Source organism: Phasianus colchicus, chromosome 14 (genome assembly GCF_987193195.1).
Source record: "Phasianus colchicus chromosome 14, bPhaCol1.hap1.1, whole genome shotgun sequence".
In the NCBI taxonomy this organism is placed as follows: domain Eukaryota; kingdom Metazoa; phylum Chordata; class Aves; order Galliformes; family Phasianidae; genus Phasianus; species Phasianus colchicus.
In genome coordinates this window covers 9,786,524-9,809,501 of record NC_143449.1, presented here as the reverse complement: position 1 = coordinate 9,809,501, position 22,978 = coordinate 9,786,524, and the positions used below count along the sequence as shown (strand labels likewise).

Below are 22,978 nucleotides of genomic sequence, written 5' to 3'. Positions count from 1 at the left end.
GGCTGCCTATGTGACACATGAAGGCTTTGCTTTATTTCAGATACTACTGTTTGCTACTTGACCTTAACCTAGCAGTCAAGAATTTCCTGCTTGTTAAAAGACTGTGCTCCTGTTTGATTCGTGTTTTTCCACAAATTTGTGTGATAAAACTCCAAACATAATAGTTCTGATGCAGTTGATTCTGTTTGGCTACATGAGAAATGTCCTAATATAAAGTATTTTCTCCCAAAGAAAAATGACCAAAAAAAAAAAAGGAAAAAAATGCTGAATTTCCTTAAGGAACAAGATTAAATTCTGAGGCAGAATGCGTATTTGAATTTTCTTGATATTGCTGCCAAACTTTGAAGATACATGTCATACCCATTTGTTCATGGATGGCATGCAAGTTTGCAACTGGGTGTAAGCAGAATTCAGTAACAAAAAAATGCTATTCTGCATTTTGACAACCCAGCAGTAGTTGTGTTTACACCAGCTCTTACAGTTTGGAACTTCATACGACTTCAGGCAGGTCACAGTTGGACCTTGTAAGTACAATACTCAAAACTGTCCAGAATACATAAAGGCTGTGTAGATGTAAGTTTAACTTGTGTGTATATTTTCCATGATCACTTATGCAAATAGACAACGACCTTGTGGGCAGTTCACACCTGCTAATGATCCACACCCATCCACAGTCACAGCAGTTTCACAAGCAGATTCCACACACTGTTGCATATGCACTCATGTCTTGAAGACCCATTAATCCTGTGCATGTACTGCATCTATTGCACTGATGTACTATAAAAAGTAATGCCACAAAACATGCTTATTTCACAGAATTCATACCATGACAGTGACTTTTGCTTTCTTCTGTTCTTTTTTTTTGTTTTTAATTTCTGTGATAGGGAGTCCTATTTTTCAAAGGGAATATGTGAGTGGAGATATCTATCAGTTTAAATGTTTTTAAGCAGTTAGTTGAAGCCTCTTATAAAATCATACCATAAATTTTAACCTCAGTGACTTCAATTGTCATTTTTCTATCCATTTAGATAGAAGCATTGTGTATTTTCTTATGTCGTAAGTTGCAGGCACAAGAAAGTTGGTGATATAAGGACATTTTAAAACTTATGACAACAGAAGATGCTCTCTGAAGGCTCTATGCCATACTATCTGTGGTTTTGATGATGTATGTCTTCAACTGCCCTTTCCCCAGAAGCACAGGAGGGAATAATTCACAACACAACAGAGTCTTCTCAAACTGTCCCACCTCTATGGGGAATGGCTTCAGAAATTATAATGAAAGCCAGCCTGTTTGCAAAACAGAGACTCATAATTGCATATAACATTTCCCTGAATTTGTATTTTAAGTAAAAAGAACAGCAGAACAAAATCTGTTCTGCTATTAATAACAGTTACCAGTATCTGTCATCAACATCTTTTAGATGTTACATGACCTTGAAATATGTAAGCTGTCTTCATCATGACTCTGAAACAACTTATTGGGCAAAATGTGTGGCCTGATGCCAAACACATAATGAATAAAAACCAGAATTTTTAAAATCCTTCTTTTAGCAAACATATAACTGACCAAAAAGGTGGGGGTGTTACCAGCAGAAGCATTTCAGCTCTATTCTAAGCAATCAGCCCAAGGTCAGGTATTTCTTCAGGGTTTCTAAATAGTTGCTAGTTGTCTAACTACCTCAATGGAAAATTGATCGAATGTGTCCCTACAAAGAGATGGAGTACACACAGTGGTAGCAGGGTCAGAAGCTGATCAATGGCAAGGAAAGAATGAATTAATTATAATGAATTAATATTGTGGGAACTATATTTCTGATTTATTTCTGAGTGTGGAAATGTTACTTTTCATGTGTGTGATGTTGACTCAGCAATATGGAAAAATGCCTTACTGGTAACATTTTCAACTTGGAAGTCCTTTATTTCACCATTGATTTAATGGTATGAACAGAAACAAGACATGTGAATCTACACTTTCTTGGCAATTTAACTTGGAAGGCCATTTATGTGTAAGAGAGATATAACACTGTAAATTTAAATATTTTCTATGGGTTGTGATTAATTTTGAACAGGAAAAATAGCAACAATTTTCTCTTGCATGACAATGCTCTACCTGCAAGGAGTGCATCCTGTGGCAGCACTTGAGAAGCACCTGAGCACTGTGGGAAGCACAGAGTGCCCTCTCCTGGGTTAGGAAATAATCAAATCAGTGAAAACACACGGGAGCTGTAGGAGTTTTGCTGAGGAGCAACATCTGGTTACTATTCCCTCCCTCTTACTTTGACTGACACATGAAACTGTAGGGATAGGATGTAGACAGTAGTGTAGATGGGATTGATAACACTTCCTTCACATTCTGGATTCTTTTATCCCAGCATTTGGTTTGGACTTTTTTCAGTGAGTTACAAAATTTAGACCTAAATCTTCCCTCCCCAGAAATTCAGCGTTGCCATAGAGGACATAAAATGTCCCCCAGACTGCATGGTCTCCCATGTGGCTTCTCTTCTCTGCCACTAAGTTGTTCCTTTAGAAGCCTTTTTCTCCTGTAGCTTCTCCTGAATCACACAGCATCTTCTTCCTGAGCTGTACTTGCCCTACCAGAAGAGGTGTTATCTACAGAGTCAGTGGAGATCTTGACCACTTACATAGATAATAGCAGCCTTGAGCATATTCTTATTTGTTTGTAGCTCTAAGCAGTAATTGGTGGAGAAGTTTGATAGTGATTAGTCACGAATCTTTGCATTGTTCAGTGAGGGCAGTGATTGAGCAGCTGTTGGGAGTTACTTTCAATATCAAGTAACTGGCATAAGCTATCGTAGAAATAGAAGTTGAGTGTTGAATAGGGATTTAAATTGTGCAGTTATTTGTGACTCCTGCTAGATCAGAAATGGAGTCTGAGCCATTAAAACAGTCTATATAATAACTAATTCTTCAGTGAATTCCATTTCTGTTACTTTATGCCTATTGTATATGTATGGATATAGGTATATATACATATCTACTTTACAAAAGGCTGCTGAGTACATATTATCCTTATTGGTCAGTGTGTAAGGAAGAAAAAATAGAGTGGCCTAGTGTGTTGTTCTCACAGCCAACTACATCATCACCATAGTGGGCTGGAAAGGCTGAAGGAGTTGCAGGCTCTCCCTGCTAAGTGAGCATGTATTGGTTTCTCTTAGACCTGATCAGTCCCAAGCTCTCCAACACCCCCCACTTATCAACAGTTCACACTTGTACTCAAAGCTCTTTCAGTTCCCTACTTCTGCATTTGGAGCTTTGCTCCAAAATCTTGTTCTGAAACTCTGACAGCTTTAGGTGGCACTCTCAGACTTTGAGAATCAAGGAAGTTCTTTATCCTCCTCATGTTCACAAGGATTGAGGATAGTAGCAGAAGCAAAACACTGCTGTGAGGTCAGGGCTGAGAATTGCTGCATCATTACTGGGTTTTCACAGTTACTCTTCTCACTGATGCAGGTTTTATGTTATTAGCTGCAGAAGTCTCAATGACACTTAAGCTTTGCAAGGAGGGAAGACTTTCCCACTAGCTAATATGATAATAGCAATTTTTCTCTGATAAATTCATTTCAAATAAAATGAAATTTTAACTCACATCTTACAAAACAAATGGAAACTTTGCCACAGGCAGAGACTTGCATTAATTGTTATTTTCTATATACTCCAAAAGAAGGGGGATTTCTTCAAATTATTAGTGACTCCGTTTTGCAAGCTAGGAGATCATTCTTAACTGATTTAACTATTTCTTATTGTACCTATATTCTTATACGTTGTAGAGCCAAAGCAAAATTGAAAGGGAATATTGACACTGAATGAAGAGCTGGCGTTCATCTTTCATATCAAAATCACAGACAAGTATGATTAATTTTTTGGATCAGAGAAAGCAATTTTTAATTGAACACTTACTTGTCTGTGGGTGAGAAGGATAATTATAAAACATGCTAGCACAGCAAAATCAATTTGTGAAATTTGGTCTTCCATTTAAGTGTATATAGTCAGTCTTTGAATTAACCATGGAAACTTGTTTATAAGCAAATAGTTTTGAGGGGGAGACAAATGGAAGGGAAGAGGAAGGAAAGGGAAAGGGAAAAGAAAGGAGAAGAAAGGGAAAAGGAAAAGGAAATAAGAGGAAGAAACTCTGTGATTTCATGTTTTATTTCTAAGGAGATCTTTGTAGTCCCACAAGTTAATATGAGAACAGGACTTGTTCATAATAAAGCGTTGTAGCTGTAACCTGTTCAAATAATCACTGAAAGATTATTTCTGTTACAGTATCAATGAAAACTGTCATCCATTTGCATCATGAAGGTACGAACAGGGAGAAGTTGTGGAGGAGGAAAGGTGTGCTTCCATGTTTTTTTCCTAAGACTCATGGGAAAACATACATTTTATGTCAAAGAAAGAAAAATGGTGTTCAGAAAACAATATCCAAATGAAATAATTTGAGAGAGCATTCATTTTAAAGTTATTGAAGTTACTGTTAAGTTTTAAAATGAAAGTAAAAATAGGATTGCTAAAATAACCAGGATGCCTGAGTTCAAAGCGTTACAAGTCTAAAATATTCTTTCATACTGGAGTGTAACGAAAGAATGAACATTTCAATTCTCGGGAAGTGAAATTAATTTTTCTGTAACCAAAATGCAGTGGTGTTATTCAGCAGTTCATTTTCCCCAAGCTCTTCATTCTGGTTTTGTTTTTTGCAAGGAAAGAGGACAAGGATGTGATGCGTGTTCAAAACACATAGGTGTGCAGTTGGTGTCCAGCAACTCAAAATAACATTCCTTTACTGAATTTTGTCCATCTTGATTGCTTGTTTGACCTAGAGAACACTATACTGAATGCTCTCGGTGTTATAAAATATACAGTGTTCGTTAACTGATTCTACTAAAATGAAAGGAAAATGGGAAGACTCTCCCCATCCTGCCTCGGGCTTCTTGGTGCAACAGAGTTTATATTCCCCATGTTTTTCCACTTTTCTTCTATGAAATGAACAGCTGTAATTGAAAAGCAAGAAGCTCCATGGTTTATAGAGATAGGTGTTGTTAAGAGCCTTAGCCATCTAATTTTCTTCCTATTGCAGGGCAGGCTTCCTATTGTCTGTCCTTTAGAGCTAATTTCTTTTCTGATCAAAAGGCCCACATCATTGAAAAGGTAGTAATGACTATTCATTTGGTTGAAACCTCCATTCTGCAGCCCACAGAGCTTTATTTAGAAACTGCTATTTATTTCTAAAAGGAAAACCTCATTTGTGTCCTCTATAATGTCAATTAAAGGAGAATATATTTTAATTATTTGTCCTGAAAAGAAACCTTTCAGGATCTCTATTTACTGCTCCAGTGATACAGGCTGCAGTTTGAAACAATATATGCCTGCAAAATTGCGTGTCAGAGAGGAGAAATAAGATGTGTTTTGATTTAATTTGCCACTAATTAATAGTTTATTTGCAGCTAATTAGCAAGTTCGAGTTTTGCAAATAATGTCGCATTTCTAATATGACTCATTTAAAAAAAAAAAAAAAAAAAAAAAAAAAAAAAGCCTCACCATCATTGCCAGCAAATGAGGTGCGTTACTGAATCCGAACAGAAAACGCTGCGGGAAGGATTCACCAAATTATCGATGGGTAAAAAACATAGGTGATTGAGTGGGTTTGTTTTCCTGGAGAATGAGTTGTACAACCGCTCAGCTCTCACGGAGAGTGGGGGAAAGGGCCGCGAGTAGGGATACCCCCAACCCACGGGGCTGCTGGGGACACCAGCGGCAAAGGGCGCTGCGTGGGCACCAGGGGCCGCTCTGCTCCGCCCCGTGCCTCTGGGTGGGACCGGGCGGGACACGGACGGGCTGCTGCGCTCAGGAAGAGATGTGGGACTGGGAGCAGCATGGGGAGATGCACAAAGTTCCTGCCGCCGTCTTCAGCACCGGGTTTCGTGCTCTTTTTTTCCCTCGGAGTTTTTCTCGTTTCCGCCGGGCTCCACAGCGAGCCCAGGGGAGATGTCCTGTGCTGGTGGTCCGCTCTGCAGCTCTGTTAATTGGTAACTTGGAGATGAGGGGTCCTTATTAGCAATTCCCCCACCCCGCCGCATCCCTCCCCTCCCGCAGAACCCAACCCCATGAGGCGATTACCAGGAGGAGCCGTTTGTCAGAGGCTAATAAACAAATTCCTGGCGAACACCTGAATGAATGAGCGAGGGCCGGGAGCAGCCCAATTAAGACACGGAGCTCCTGGTTGTTTTTGTGGCGGTGGAAACAATCCGGGCCAGAAAAGAGTCTATTCAACGGCGCTCCGAGAGGTCTGTTTGCAGCCCGCTATTGTTGGTAGAAGCCAAATAAAAGTTCAGCTGGGGGGAAAAAGTGATAAAAAACAGCATTTGCTGCTGTCCCCTGAATGCGCTGGGAGGCTCGGTTCAAAGGAACTGAGCTGCACCCAAACGACTGCCTGGGTTTTATTCACGCTTGTGAGATTTTTGTTTTTAAATGTTACTGTTTATAATGATGTCATCAAAGGTATCCCTCGTGCTTTGGGGCAGATGAGCAGCAGAGATGCTGCAATCGCTGTAGTGCTCTGCAGAGGGCACGGGTGAAGAGGCAGAGGGGACAGGGAACCCGTTTGGGAGTGCGGTGGTTTGTGCCCCCAGCTGGAAATAAGAACTCGGTCCGAGGCAGCTCGAGAGGCTGGTTTGATGTGATACTGCTGGTAGGGGAATAAAAATAATCCTGTCTCAACCTATCGAGATGGGGCTGCAGCACCAGCCCGACGTGACCCACTTGGGAGCTGCGTTACTGTGTGGAAACTTTGGGGAAATCTTAAAACAGAGTCAGAATGCGGAAATATGCAAACCTTTCTTTTAAGCATCACATGGCTATTTTCAGGGAATCATCCAAGTGAGGGTCAGCAGGAACCAAACGAATGGGGCTCAGCTCTGAGTTCAGGCATGCTGTAAAGGCTGAGCCCGGTTGGGACTGATGCTCAGGGTTGGGGGGAATGTTTTAATAATGCGATTAAGCGGGGCTTTTTTGGTGCATAGCATTGCTTTAAAAGCCAGCAATCTAAAAGCCAGCAACCTTCCCTTCCAAGAACTCCTTCCCCAAGTTCTAAAGAGTTGCAATTAAAAGATATTAATGGCTATTGCTTATTAAGTGCTGATCACATACAAAGCAGATCTTCCCTTGTCAGCCATGGACTTTCTCTCAGGTTCAGCTCTCAGCGCGCTGTAAATTCTTGCTTTTGCCTCATGCTCCGTTGTCACCAAAAAGAAAAAAAAAGAAAAAAAAAAAATATTAAAAACCAAAACAGAACTGAGAGCTTTTCTGAGTTTGACAACAGTACTTCTGTACATGAGTGCCTCTGGCTCCGACTGAGCACTGGGGCTCTCAGCCCCAGATGGCTTCTCCTCATCCCAGCCACAGCCGAGGAGGGAATTTAGGAAAATGGCTCCATCCAGCCGTGGTGCTCCCCAGCCCCGCACTGGGCGCTCTCTGCCAGCTCTCCTGCTTCTGCCCCTTCCCTGCTTGGCAGCAACTCTACTCACGGAAAGGATCAGGGACCTGGCTGGGACTGGGATCGGACCTTTGAAAGCGCTCGGCAAGACGTTTTTGGAAATAACATCTCGTATAGCGGCACTTGCCTCGCTTCCCCTTCCTTCCCTATTGTGCCTCAGCAGCAATCTGTAGCTTCCAACCTAGGAGAGCATCCCTTGTATTAGCAGAGGGATGCCGGCAGCGGAACCACAGCTGAACCTCACTTCTCTCTGCCGGGACCTGCGCAACCTCCCCAGCTCTGCGGGACAGCACAGCGCTGAAGGTGGCCTCCTGCCTCTCCTTCGAGAGTTCAAATTGTGGCAGAACCATTACCAAGAGGTAGAGGTTCCGAGCTGGGTGTATTGCTCACTGTTCATTCTGCAAATAGAAAGCGGCCGCATTTTTAAGCATGTCTCATCAAAACCACAGAGCTGTGAGAGCACTTTGTGCACCCGTGAAATCTGGAAATACCGACCTATACTTACACTTCTTATTCATCAGTGAGGAGATGAGTGATGTTTCAAAAGAAACATTGCCTGGCTTTTAATAACATGGACCGTGAGATGCTAAACGATGTGTCTGCTGGGAAAAAACAACAACAACAAGAAAAAATGCAATTGACACCTCAGGCCGCGGGAACACAAACTGAAAGACTAAATAAGAGTTTGAAGCTTGTACTATTTATTCAGATGGCTGACATCGCTCGCAGGGCTGTCGGCATACACCAGTTCTGTACTCTGCCTAGTTGTTCGTTGCAAATATGCGTGCTCGGTCGCTCCGACAAACGCTCATATCAGAACATTTCAGAGCGGCCAGGACACAGATCAGTCCGTCTCCCACCCCTGCTTGGCAAGGTTTAGCCCTGGACCGAGCGGTCAAAACGTTCGGACGAGTTTGAACTTAAAATAGAACTCGTCAAAACTCTCCCGATGTGCTGCAGAAGTTCCTCCCGCGGCGCTCTTTGCGCGACAGCGCCATAAGAAAAACCTGCTGTCTCCCTGCAACGCATTCATTTCGTCCAACATTACTGAGCAACAAACCAGACAAAGCTCCTGTCGCACCACGGCTTGTCCGAGCGGCGTTATTTCCCCCACTGACTTTGTTCAGATGATTTTGTCAGTAAAGAAATGCGTACAAAACGAGCGACAACTTTGCACTGTAGTGCTCCGACCCACTCCGATAAAACTCCCACCCAGCACATCGTGTTGATTCCCCCCTTCCAGCGCGGCCGTTTGTTTGCAGCCTGCACATTTCGCGTTTCCCCCCGCGGGACGCGGGGCTGTCGGCACCGGCCCGGAGCCCCCGGCTGCTTTCCCGTGTCCTCCCACCGCCCTGCCAGCCAGCGCCGTTATCCTTACGCTCTTCTCTTACCGAGGGCTGCCAAACTGCAGCTTCCCTCCTCGCCTGCCCCCCTGGACGGGACGGGGCGCCCAGGCACATCTGTTCCGCGCCCCCTGCCCAGTCCCGCACCCCCGGGACAGTTTGATCGGAAAGCACCGGCGGTGATGGGATCTCCGCCGGCAAAGGACGCTGCCGTGCCTCTACCCGTGCGGAGCTGGAGCGGAACACGGCGGGAGGATGAGGAAGGAGGAAAAGCATAAACAGGCTGCGTGCCTTTCGGAGTTCCCGGCACCGGCCGTGTAGGTGCGGGCGTCCGCGCCTCCGAGGGAGGAAGGGAAGGAAAGGAAAGGGGAGGGGAGGGAAGGGACGGAAAGGGAAGCCCGTGATTGACAGCTGCAGGGAGCTCCTCTCCGGTCACCCCAGCCTTCCCAAGTTTTCTTTCACACGGAGAGAACTTCGCCGTTACCATGAAAACGGTTTTTACAAAGCGCCATCCCCCATCCCCCTCCCTCTGGGGCAGCCGAGTGGAAAAAACTCAAGTGGCCGAGGTTCGGCGAGGGGTGGGGGGCCGGGAGCGTCCTGCCGGCATCCAACCCGGCCCAGCAACACGAAGGGAGGCACAGAGCTGCAGCGGAGCACCCGCCTGGCACCTGGACGGAGCGCCCGGCAGCCGCCCCTGATGCCGACAGGGCAGGGCGGCTTCCCCCCGCAGAGACCGCTCCAGAGGCGAAAGTTTAATTCTCGTCCCCTTCATCCTCTGTGAGTTACAGGAACAGCTGTTCGTACAATCTTCGAGCTGGAAAGCTCATTTCTTTGTGCACACCGAACTCGTGGATCCGCTCGCCGGCTCCCGGCTCCCAGCCCCGCCAGCACCTGCACGATCCCCGCTGCCCGCTCCGCACCCCGGCGAGTGCCCGCTGCAGGTCCAGCACCTCGGGGGTTGCGGCGGGAGGGGCTCGGTCCCGGCAGTCTCCAAACACCAACTTTTTTGCCCATCCCCGTCCGCTCCAAACCGGCCCATTACCGGCGTTGGGGCTGTCGGGAACCGCTCGCTGATTGGCCGCCGCCCGCTCATTTATAGCCCGTCAATCAAATGCCCCCGGGAGAGGTGTGCGCATCGCTCAGCGCTGCCCGCGGGAACCTCTGCTGTACCTCGGGGAACGGCAGAGGAAAGCTGCTTCTTCCTCCTGCAGCCGCCGCCCGGACCGCTTCTTTCTTTTACTTTTATTATTTTGAACTTCCTTTCCCCGAGCTGTGCCCGCCCGTCTGCCACCCTGGCGCATCTCTTACCGGCCCCGGCCATGTACAGCATGCTGGAGACCGAGATCAAGACGCCACAGCCCACGCCGGGCAGCGCCGGGGGGAACCCGGCCCCGGGCGGCAACGGCAAAGGCGGCGGCGGGGCCGGCAGCGGAGCGGGGGCCGGGTCGGACCAGGACCGTGTGAAGCGCCCCATGAACGCCTTCATGGTGTGGTCGCGGGGCCAGAGGCGGAAGATGGCCCAGGAAAATCCCAAGATGCACAACTCGGAGATCAGCAAGCGCCTCGGGGCCGATTGGAAGCTGCTGAGCGATGCCGAGAAGCGGCCCTTCATCGACGAGGCCAAGAGGCTGCGGGCCGTGCACATGAAGGAGTACCCGGATTACAAATACCGGCCCCGGAGGAAGACCAAGACCTTGCTGAAGAAGGACAAATACTCTCTGCCGGGCAACCTGCTGGCCCCCGGAGGGGGCAACGCGGTGAGCAGCCCCGTCGGGGTGGGCCAGAGGATTGACACTTACGCCCATATGAACGGTTGGACCAACGGGGCTTACTCCCTGATGCAAGACCAGCTGGGCTACGGGCAGCACCCGGGCATGAACAGCCCGCAGCTGCAGCAGATGCACCGCTACGACATGCCGGGCCTGCAGTACAGCCCCATGATGTCCACGGCGCAGACCTACATGAACGCCGCCTCCACCTACAGCATGTCCCCCGCCGCCTACGGCCAGCAGCCCTCCACGGCCATGAGCCTGGGCTCCATGGGCTCGGTGGTGAAGTCCGAGCCCAGCTCGCCTCCGCCGGCCATCACCTCGCACTCGCAGAGAGCCTGCCTGGGAGACCTGCGGGATATGATCAGCATGTACCTGCCCCCGGGGGGCGACGCCACAGACCCTTCGGCCCTGCAGGGCAGCAGGTTGCACAGTGTGCACCAGCACTACCAGAGTGCCGGGACTGCCGTGAACGGCACCGTACCACTAACTCACATATAAACAAACTGGCCTCCTCCGGACGGCTCCTCATCGCAACCCCAGCACCGGGACGTGCGGCTCAGCAGACTCGAGACTAACTTGGGAGAAATTTTAAACAGAAAATCCGTTAGTTGTCTTTTTTTTTTTTCCTCCTTTTGTACAAAAATGATTTGGGCAATCTGTTCTTTTAACAGAGCACGACCGCCTCCTAAAGCCCCGTGAAGTTCTTAACCCACGGCGACTCTCCCGGTCTCCGCGGGTTTGGGCGTAGTTTTGTTCGCTTCCAAGTCTTAAAGATGGTGCATCTTCCCGTTCGATTTTAGCGTTGCAATGACAAAACGAAAAACCGACCCGGCGGGTGTTGTTTTCAAACTCAGTTGTTCCGTTGTTTACATTTTCGTTGTGGTTACTGAAAGTGTTGTTCTTCCCACCTTGCCGAACGCAGCTCGGTTCGTGTCCGCAATTCGTAGAGTTTTTGACTTTAGGGTTTTGTTCCTACGGAAAGGGGGCGGTGGGAGAGAGCTGTGCGGGTCGCAAACCCTTTCTTTTATTTATAGCAAGTTGTGTGTCTGGGTTTTTCTTAAGCTGTAAACTTATGTAAATCGGTTTGTGAATTTTACTGTGAACGATGTTTTGACATATCAGACGAAGAAACGTTTTAATTTTTTTTTGTTTGTTTACCGAATTTCTTCCAAAAAGAAAGAAAAAGTTATCGAAAATCTCCTTCCCTGTGCCTGGTTTTCTTCTATCTTTAAAACGAAGAGTCCTCCGTATGCTTTACACGGCGTTTGTGCGGGGCGGCTCCGCCGCTCAATGCGTCCCGTCCCGCACAGCCGCTCCTCGGCTGGGCCAGGGGCTGTCGATCGCCGTGTGACTTCGTTCCTCCTCGGAGCCTCCGCGCCGTTCCCGAACGGACCGCTGGAGCCGCGTTGCTCCCGCACGGCGGCCACTTGTTGCCTCTTCTGCTGACGGGAGGGAAGGGCTGAAACTGCGCCTCGCATCTTTTATTATACTTTTTTTTTTTTTTCTTTTCCTCTGGAGGATTTGCCCAGAAGCCCGAACTCATCTGAAATATTTACGAAAGTAAAACCCGCTGGGGAACTCTTAATTAGGTTCTATTAAAAATAAATGGTTACAGGAGTCCCCAGAGGAAATAAATAATTCAAACTTTTCGGTGTGTTTGACGAGTGTGTTTTGAGTCTGGACAACTTTTATTTTCCTAGCAGCCCGCGTTACCGGGGTGCATTGTTACGGACAGGCTCCGCTCCCGCTGGGCCGCATCCTTCCCGCAGCGCTCCGCATCCCGCCCGGCTCTGAGCACCGGCGCTCCCGCAAAGCGGCAGTGCGCGTCGCGATGCAACTCCCCCCGGTCCGTTTTTGCCTTTCGTTTGATACGAATGATGGTTTCTCTGTTTGCCTTTCTACGGAACGGAAGGAAAACGGAGGGTGTTTTCGCTGTTTGCTTTCGTTTTGCTCCGAGGGGCACCTCCGCTGCCGCTCACTGTCGGGAAGTGGAAGCCCCGTCCTCCCTACCCGCTGCTTGCGGCCTCCCGGGCCGGGCCCCCCGCCTCCCGCGGCACGTCCACCTCGTTCTCCGGCCGAGGTCGGTCAGGTCCTTCTTCCGGCTCCGCAGAGGCAAAACCGAGCGTTCTTCACTCCGCACCGCCAGTCTGTTCCTTGGTGCGCTGCCCGGCTCCCTGTCTCCCCGAGAAGAAGCTGCTGCGGGTCGGCAGCCTCGGGAAAGCCCATGCAGCTGCCACACTGCTCTTCGGCCCCTGTGCTCCCCACTCGGTGCAGTGAGCTGGGATGAGCCCCGGTAGCACACATCTTCCTCTCGGCTCAAGAGTAGCCGTGCAGGAATCCAGTGCGCCTAACACTCTGTTCAGCTCCTTCTTAACATTGCTGGTTACATCTCTGGCAAACTGAAGGCTGTGTTTCCTCGTGTTGGCTCCACCATCTCTTCTCCATCCCTGAGGAGAAGCGACCCTATACCCTGAGATAGAGAGGAGTGATGGGATGGGATGGTGTAGGTGGTGCTGCTGCTGTCCATGGAGTCGTGCAGGGCAGCACGAGGTACCGCAGCATCTCGGCGCCGGGTGAAGCTTTTCCCCAGAGCTCTCCCAACGGGCAGTGCCGGGGCAGCTCCGAGAGAGGAAGTGAGGCCGTCCTGTTCCACCAAACTGCTCTCCCGCAGCATTTCCAGAAAGATGCGCAATGGAAGTCTGACAAAAGCCAGGGCTTCTGGGCAGGTGGGCTGCTGCTGTCTCTGCTGCCTTCAGAGCTGAATTGCACCTGCATCACTCTAAGTAGTTGCTCTCTTCACCTGAGCTCTCTAGAAGTGGATTCTCTGCCACGAAGTGAGAGAAACACTGCTCTTCAGAAGGTTTGCAGCACGTGAGTTCAAGTTATCCTCCTTTCTGTCAGGGCCTAAGGGCAGCTTCTCAACAAGTCCCTGAGGTGTCAGAGGAGATTCCTCTATTTACTGATGTATTCTCTGAGAGCTCATGTCAGCGTGTGGCATGCAGGTGCTTTTCCCGAGCTGTTAGTTCTGAGAGCCAAAGCCACCCTGCAGCTTCCAGCATCCTGAGGCTGAACTTTATCATAATCCTCACATTGGCGGATTGTGAGAAGCGTTGGGAACAGGCACACACCTCTGCCTGGGGAGAGACCTGCTGCAGGCTGGTCCCATGAACCCATCTGTGCTCACAAACACAGCTCCAAACACAAGTGTGTTTTCCATCAGGGAGAAATTACCTGAAAGATAACTTCTTTTCTGAGACCACCACTATGTCCCTTGCTGGGACTCGAGGAATGTCCTGAGGAACAAACACAGAAATGTGCTCTTTCTAAAATTAATGAAGGTATGCTTTGTTTGTACTGCTTTTGATTGCAAAACATGTAGTTTATTCCCGATGTGGTGGGCATGCATCCTGCATCTGTTAAAGCCAAGAGCCTTTTGAGCAGTGCTTGTGAGGGATTTCACACTCCTGCTGGTGTGGGACAAAAGCAAATGGAGCCATGCTGGTGCTGGGGAGGGCAGGTGAGGTGGCAGCAGCAGCAGCCAGGTGCTGTGCATCAGCTCTGGGAAAGGACCTTTCCCTCCAGAAGCCCACAGCACCTGATAAGGCAGAGCTGCCAGTGGGATGCCCAGTTGTTATGTGTGCAAAACCACAAGCAACTGTTTGCACAACTGAAACACTGCAGCCTTATTCTGGAACACTTAGAATAGATGCAAGTGCATCGTTTTTCCTTAGAAATACTGAATTGGTAGCGGAGCTTAGCAGCGTGTTAACAATGTTAACATTTAAGTGTAAGGACAATATTTAGGCTTTTGTGTTCACACTTTTTTGAATGGAAGAGTGGGAGATCACACTTGGCGCTTGTGTTAGGCTGTTGTAAAAACAGCAGCTCTGGTTACACTATGGTGGTTCTTTACCAAAGACCATTAGAGATCATTTATTTCCACAGCAATTGGAAAGTAAAAATATTTTAAATCAGACTTGTGAGGCATTATGATTGGAGTGTCAATTCAAATAATCAGCAGAGAACTTTGCTTGTGTGAATATTTTTTTAAACAATTTTTTAAATTTCCTTTATTTTTTTACTACTTTTTTGCTATTGAAAGACATGAATTTCAAAAAGGCATACGACTGACACAAACACTTTGTGGAAGCTCTGATGCATCAGTGCTTCACTATATCAACGTGAGGCTAAGAAGGTACACTTTCCAGGAACATTAGAAAGACAGTAACATATCTAACCATCTCCCAGTGCTAATGGAAATAATTATTTCACAGGAACAAAGAAAGCTAAAAAGGTGAAGTGATGCTCAGGACTGGATGCTGCTGCAGCAAGCAATACCTGCAAAAGTTAGAGGTTCTATGTGACCTCTTTTCTACTTACATAGAGCTCCTTCCTCTACTTACTGCGCTTGGCTCCAGGTGGTTTACATGGTGCACTCAGATTCTTTCAATGATAATCCTGAAGTGACAAAAAGCAGAAATCTTAGAGAGAGATGTGGCACCTGGATTCATTTGCATTACCATTTCTTGGGAAGGAGAGCTGTTATGGCAGTTCTGCTTGCATTGGGTCATTTAGTGATTAATGCAGATAAAGTATTCCAGAACAGTTTTCTATTGTGACTTTTCCGGATGCCACTGGATGCAGTAACAAATGCAACACAGTGACTTTTAATTCACAACAGAATGTCCTCTGGATGAAGAATTAATTATTCTTTGCTGTGAATACCATTCACTGTGAACTTCTTTGTGCTGCTGGTCAAGCAAACAGGCTTTCAGGTTTGCTTCCTTGAAAGACATCCTCAGAAGCTCTTTAGCCATTTTATACCTCAGTCTTCTAGTTTTTAAAATGAGATCTATACCTGCTTGGTGCAGCAGGGGAGCATAGTACTGAGTGTGTGAGTATGAGGGGAGTACCACCGTGATTCCGTACTTGAGTAATTCCACTCTTGAGATGTATCTTGGATTCAGAGGTGTATCACACACATGTTATTTACATCTGTGTTATTTGCAGGATGCTCATCTGTATGAGAAATCTTTTACTGCTGTTGTTAAGTTCACTTAACCCTTCTTTATCCCTGGGCACTTCAGTTATACATCAGCTAAGAGGAATCCCTCTGCCCACGATCTGGTTTAAAAGATCACGTAACAGAAGTTTCAGATCCATCTCCACACGAGGAAGCAGTTGTGGGGTTTGACACATTACTGCCCCAGAGCTGTTTGCTCAGTTTCTCTCCTGGAAATCACTACATCTCGTTCCATGTTTTGGCCATCACAGCTCACACACTGATGGCTCTGAGCAAATTTTCCTTGGCTGATGGGGAGAAAAGAAGCATGAAACATAAACAAAAGCATAAGCTGCACTGCTTCCAGTGAGATGCAAACTGAGCCAAGTTCTCAGAGCCCCAAACTGCTGTGTGTGTGCTCCACATGCACAGCAGCCCAGAGCTTGATATGTATTAGGCATAAGGGGGGGAACAGATTAGGAATAAGAGGGAAATTAAGCAATGTTAATAACTCGTGAGCTTCTGTCTTCCACTTATCTCTTCTGGGGCTTCTGATTGAGACTTCTGCCTTCTGTGAGCTTTTTTCTTTGTCTCCTTGAAGAATATTATGCGTCTTTTCTGTATAGGCCACAGGAAATAGCATAGCAGTGATTGCACCCAGCCCTCAGGATTTCCCCTTTGTACTAGAGTCAGCTTATTCATTTCATGCACCATCATTCACAGCTTGCTGCACTGATTTCAAAAATTCTATACATCTACTTGACACAAAGGGGAGAGACAGAACATAGAGGTGGACGCAGTTCAGGTGCATCTAACGACTGTTCTTGAATATCATTTGCAAGGGAAGGAATCCTGAAAGTCAGTGGAAACTTGGCCCATTCAGAGTTCAGAATCTGGCAGTTAGCACTGATTCCATTTTCATTGTACTGTGCTGTGCTGCTGAGTCAGAAAAGCTTCTGCACCAAGTTAAGAAAAGGACTTTTACTCTAAATCACTTTTTTTTTTTTTTAATCCTTTAAGATGCATCATTAAATAGCCTGTAAACAGTACACATGTGATAGCAACAGTTCCTTATAAAAAGTAAATTTTACATTCATTATTGGGCAAAAAGTACCTTTCTTCAGACCACTAAACAGGTGAACATTTGTGAAACAGGTGTGGAATTTTTATGAGCATACCAGAGATGGGACAGTAACAGGAATTAATTGTCATGCTCTTAAAGTAAAAGGAAGTGAAGGAGTTGAATGTGCTAAATGGCAAACGTGTGTGCCAAGGCAATGCTGCACAGTCTCTCAGGCATCCAGCAGGTCTGCAGGATGCTGCAGTGAGGATTAGCCCTGTCTGCATTCCCTCAGGGAATGTCCTAAGTACAGCTGAGGGCTTTTTTTTTCTGACTTGGTCTATGTTGTGCACAGCATGCAAAGTTATAACAAAAGGGTTTTATAAACTATTTTCAAGGTAAGGACATTAACTTGGAAGTATTTTTTTTTTTCCAATATGTCTTCTGCTCTTTTTCTCCCAATAGATTTCAGTCTGCAATTGCATTCTGTGGGAATAATTCCAGCCAAGAATAAGCTGTTTTGGTTTGAAAGTCCTGGGTAAGCAGGGACTGATAACTTCAGTTGAATTAATGAAGGAAATAAGGTTTATTCTGTTGCTTCATGCTAAGACATCAGTATAACAAAAAGGTTATTTGAGAAATTAGGCTGTGCTGTCAATGGAAGATCTACTCAATATTCTGAAGTAGGAAATATTACTGGTTTGGCAGCTAGCAGGGAACTGTCCTGTGCACCTGAGAGCTGTTCTGTTACTCTGTTGCTTGATGACTGATGAGCCAATTAATAGGAGGAGTTTGGTGAGCTACACAGAGGAGAATGGCTCTGCCAAAATTTGTAAGATCATGTGGATTTTTCATTATATAGAAACTTCTCCTACAAACTTTTATTCCTTTTTATTCCAAAAAGGATTAGAATTTAGGTCAGCAACTTCAGGATACTGCTCTGATACGCACAGGCTTAAGGAATTTTGTTTATCCTACATTAAGTTTTCACCATGGGAAAGTCCCTTATTTTCTAACAGAACTCCTGATCTCTAGTTTTCATCAAATTACACTTGCAGGCAGCTTTCCCCTCAGCCGTGCTGGTGGCCCTACCTGGGTACCAGCATTTCTGCAGAATGATTTCTCAGATGCTTTCTTCCATTAAGATTAAAGACACAGCTGTCATCATGATGTTGTACAGTGGCACAGGACTTCTAGAGGAGAAAGAGGGACTGACTGAAAACAAGTCCAAGGAGTGGTGTTGGGAAGGCACTGGCAGACATTTGGTGCTCGGTCTGCTTCACTTTCAGTGCAAAGTAGGTCCTCCTGTGCTTGGTCACTTATGGGCAAGGCAGTTTGGATTGAAAGCACAGCCAAGTGCTTTCCAAGTGCTACCCAGATCCAAGTGAATCGGGGTAGGAGCCAGAAGAAGGACACCTCAATATTGAACTGAGGGCATAACCATCTCTGAAGTTATTTTGCGGTTATAACACTTGATTTCCTGTTATGATTTGTGACAAGGGAGGAGGTGAACATGGTCCTTAAGCAAGCAGCAGTCAGTAGAGCAGCTTCCTTGCTGATTTTCAAAATGGAGACAGCTGAGATCGTTACCAATACATGGGAGAAGTTCCTAAACAATAGCTGTTAAGAACAGCTGCTAGCTGTGGGTTTTACAATTTCTGCTTTGGTTTACTGGTAAAAGTACTGGAGAGAGAAGAACAAAATGGAGCAGGCCTTCTTCAGAAAGGAGAGGAAAAAGTCATAAGGAAATTGGAGTTATCACTACAAAGCTAAGAAGCTCAGGTGGCAGGGGGAGGATTTAGGGTTACCTTGCCCATATCATGAGAAAAAAGAATGCTTGCAAAGGGGAAGCAGGTGTCTAATAAATTGCATCACAGATTTTGTTGCCAAAGTAACCCTTCAAATCTTGATTTTAATATGTTTTAGACTGCAAACTTTTCAGAGGAGAAGGACTTGTTTTCCCCCAGCTTCTAAAGCATTAGATGTGATTCTGATAGTCACATTCATATACCTAAGTAGGTTTAATCACCGTTTGTGCCTGTCTTAATTCCAGCTCTGAAGACTGGCGGCCCAAAGGGAAGTGTGGGAAAGCAAATAGTAACCCACAGCATGGGAGGTAAGCGAAAGCAGTGGCTCTGTGAAATGCATTGTTCTGGCTAAACCGAGATCCTTTCTTTTAAGCCTTACAAGGCTGTGTTCGTGCTCTGCAGTGGTGCATCTGGAAGAAAGGAACTAAAGACAACCTCAGTTTAAAACTACATTTCTATAGTTTAATCACAAACATCGTTCTCTTGATATTTGAGCACGTAGATAGAAAATGACACTGTATTTAACAGTACCAAGAGTTTTGTCTAAATCTGTTTAGTGAAGGCTGGGCAGGGAGGTGAGATGTAAAAAGGCAAATGATAAAACTAATGGAGATGGAAGGGGAAGGCTTAAGATAATGGGGTGAGAGGAGTTTATCACCTTGAGATATGTATGTTTCACTGCTGAGGATTACTCAAAATTGTGATGAAAAGAAAATGCAATGTTATAGTGTATTTAAATACATCTGAATGTTGTATTCTTACAGTTACTTTTCAATATGCACATGACCAGAATCTTGCTTATCCTTCCCTTGAGGTGAGAACGCAGCACAAAAATCTGTTGTAGTTAATGAATGAAGAGAAACAATGAAGATCTACTGGCAATTGTTCCCAAAATCTCACTCAAGAAGAGGACAGGCGAACTCTGGGAGGGAGCTAGCTCAGATATGCTGAATTTTGATGAGTATTTATCATCTAGGTTGTCTCCCATTCTGGTTGGCTGCATTATTATTTATTTCATCACTCAAATTGTGGTAGGTGCTGCTTGCCTTACAGTATGAATAACAATCTCCTGGGCTCAGTGGAGTTCACTTATGCAGTAGGAGAGAATAATTCACTCCAGAAACCTCTGGGTAAGATTTAATAGTCTCAGCTATGTCACGGGGGCTAGGGTAAAGAATCATAATTGTTTCTTCTGACCTTAGCATATATAAGTAAGTATACAACAGTGTGTGAGCATATAACAGGATGGTATCCTAGCCTCAGTGATGTCAACAGAATCTGCCTGTGGCAAGATGTGGTCTAATAGCTTAAGAAAGGCACAGCATGCAGCAGCATGACTGCAGCAGATGATGGGGGGAGAAGAGGCAAACTATAAAGAGGTCCTGTGTTTACTTGAAGGTGTCATATAGCACACAAATATGAACATATCTCCTTTGGTGCATGAAGTACTGGTAGATGACACACAAATGTACTACACTTTTTTATGTACACTACCTACATAAATTATTGATAAAGTATAAGCTACTTCAATTGTATCAAAATGATGCAGAAAACAAAAATATACAGTCAGGTCTCTCTTTTATTCTACCATATTCTGCCATATTCCTACTTCTTTGTTCGATGGCATAATTCATTTAATTGTTAAATTTAAGCTGACGAGGGACGTTAGTAAGAGTTTGCTGGTAAAATGTGGCTAATCATAAAGTAAACATGTGAAACATGGGTTCGACCACATTCTCATTCCCTAGGTGCAGAGAAGTACATAATCTTCAGATTGGGATGTATGTCAGTAGGATCAGCTGCTAAATGTTTGGCAATGTTGATATTTAAGTGGCCTTAAGTACCTTTAACATTTACAGGCTCCAGAGTGAAGAGGGAAAGGGAAGATAACACCTAGCTGGTGCTAATGATCCTGACGGCCGAATACCAAAGAACGAGTTAGGATTGCTTTGTCGAGGTGTCTTTAGAGCCAATCGGCTAGGAAACTAGTTTTATCACAAACTTCAGATGATGTAGGAATTGCCTTGCATACCAGATATCTTTGGGGTCTGTGGGTTTGTGCAGCTTTGCTGGCAGGTAGGGAAGATGGCAATTTCACTGCACAATTATCCTAAGGGATCTCTGCCATGGCTGTGCTGGAGGCACTGTACAGGCACAGTGTGCACGTGCTTTTAATAAAAGAAAGCTAAATTGGCTAAATGGCAGGTAAACAGTATAGAGTTTTTCAACGTATCCGTAGCTGGGATATAGCACTGTGTTGCTGCCTCACGTTGCCAGTGGAGAAATTTGAGACTGGAGATTAAAAAAATGTATCTGGGGCAAGAGGTCTCCATGACCTCAGGAGAGATACAAAGAGGTGGAAGGTGGACGAGGTGATGTCCAGTGAAGGGAGGAGGAAGTTTGTATAGCACTTGAAGGATGTAAAAGGAAGAAAAAAACAGTTCTGCTGGGTGGTGCCCTGTGACACAACCAGGAGAAATGGGCTCGATTTGAGCAGGATCTTAGCAAAGGAATGGCAGGAAAATAAAAGACAGGCATACAAGTTTATCTCCAGGAAAATTTTTCAGATCTTAAAGCAGGGCTGTATCAAACACTGTGAACTGTGTGCTGGATGAAGAGAGGCCGGTGTTCCACGGATGTTCTCTGCATGTAATTGGTGTGAGTCAGCACCAGCTTGGTCAGTTTGACTTGGTCAGTTTGACTTGGGCTTCCAGTAAGTTTCTCTGTATTGCTCTCACTGGTGAACTCAGGCTTTGCCTGAATCAGAACACTCTGCCATTTGTAAAAGAATTGATTTGCTCTGACTGAAAGGTAAATGATCAGATGCACCCCTGAATCTCATGGAAACCCAGCAGCCCTGTGCTGGGACAGAAGTTTTGGTTCAATAGTAATTCCTGGAGATTTTTTTGTTGTTTTCTGGGTTAGATCTCAGGGCAGTTTACAAGGGAAATTGGTGCAACTCAGTTACAACCACAAAGATGGACACCCAGTGAGGCAGTGGCAGGGGGGAGAGGTGGCTTCTCTCAGATGGATGCTCTGCCCACTGTTTGGAAGAGAAAAACTCAGAGCAAGGCAATAAGCCTTGCTAGCTCTGTGTCCAGCATTTTCTCATGATGATGGTTCCTCCAGAAGAGATCTGGCATCCTGAAGAAGAAATTGCTCCCAATATGTGTGCCTCTGTTAATGATTGCTGGCCTTGGATAGGGAAATACAAACAGCCAGTGCCTACTAGCTTAAGCCTACTGTTTTTTCAGAGGATTCACTGGGCTGTTTATATGAAAGAGTTAATAACCTTACTGTGCCCTATGGAGTTTGTACCTCCAGTAGAGGGAGAGTTGAACTGATGCCATTTTCTCCCATTTTTCCAAGTGTGGTCTGCCAAAGCAGTGGGAGTGTGTCTGAGCCACTCAGCACTGGATCAGCCTTCCCTGGAGGCTTTGTGCAATGGCTTTGGAGATCTGAAAGATGTGGGCTGCTCTGCAGGCCCCACCTGGTGCTGATAACCCTCCGTGTGTTTGTAGTTTGCAGAAGGTGCTTCTTGCTGCAAGCTAGGTGGGACATCAGAAACCAATTGATACAAAATCAATTCCTTCTCTCAGTAAGCAGTGTCACTTAAATGGCTTAATTTCACTAAAAATAGAATCGGTGTCTATCATGCTTTATTTGAACACAAAAGGCATTTTCTTCTTTCTACGTTTTGCAGTAAGATATACGAATGAATCTTAAAGACAAAGAAAGATTATGAGGAATTGAAGTTTATTGTTATTCTTACAAAATTTCTTTATCATGGGAATTTTATGTAGTTTTAATGTCAGAGCAGTTCTATGCCAGGTTAAGTTGTAGCTGAGTTCGCTTGTTGCTTTGCTGCACGCGCTGAATCTACTAGCAGCTGCAAAATTCCAGGAGCCTGGCCTTTTCATGACTCAGTGACCATGTCATCGGCCATGGGATTTATTCAGCCTTTTCACTCTGTGTAACCTGTCCGTACTGCATCCTACCAACATGTCCTGGTTACGTTCTATGGCTTTATGCTGTGTGTTCTGAATTAACAGCTAACGGTTCAGATTCCACTTCTCTTGCATGTGCAACCAGACAAAATACTGGCTGCTCAGTTGTTAGCATCGTTAAAGCTTTAAAGCATAGAGAAATGGGCCTTCGTAGGGAAAAAAACATCAGATTTGTTTTCTGTGTCTGCTTTGGGTACAGCCTGGAGTCATCTGACATCAGACATTTCTGCAAGCCAGTTACCAAATGGACCATCAAGAATGGACACAAGCATGTGCATAGGCATAAACAGAGAGAAACGTACTCAGACTCCCTGCAAAAGTTGTGACTGTATTATTTAGCAGCATCCATTGAGGGACTGCAAATGTAACTACTCTCGGGAGCCAACTCCCTTCTTTTTATCTGCCCTCTGGCTGGGAGCTGTGGGTGTGGGAGGAATGTGGGATGGATGCTTATCTCTTCATCTCGTTTCTGCCGTGTT

General features: G+C 45.7%; 1 protein-coding gene and 1 long non-coding RNA gene across 3 annotated transcripts; one reads left to right on the top strand and one right to left on the bottom strand.

Moving 5' to 3' along the window:
* Positions 1-5,554: 5,554 nt before the first annotated feature.
* LOC149916006 (uncharacterized) lies at positions 5,555-9,861 on the bottom strand. 2 transcript variants are annotated; one of them, XR_016471097.1, is made up of 5 exons: positions 8,899-9,861; positions 8,013-8,109; positions 7,162-7,244; positions 6,133-6,347; positions 5,555-6,031 (listed from the first exon to the last, which is right to left on the bottom strand). It is a non-coding gene; the product is annotated as an uncharacterized LOC149916006 (long non-coding RNA). The 2 variants fall into 2 exon arrangements; XR_016471096.1 differs by having other exon boundaries at positions 7,162-8,109.
* Positions 9,862-9,974: 113 nt separating this feature from the next.
* Positions 9,975-13,111, top strand: LOC116229443 (transcription factor SOX-3-like). Its single transcript, XM_031593915.2, has one exon. The coding sequence runs from the start codon at positions 10,170-10,172 to the stop codon at positions 11,118-11,120; it is 951 nt and encodes a 316-aa protein (XP_031449775.1). The 5' UTR covers positions 9,975-10,169; the 3' UTR covers positions 11,121-13,111.
* Positions 13,112-22,978: the final 9,867 nt, after the last annotated feature.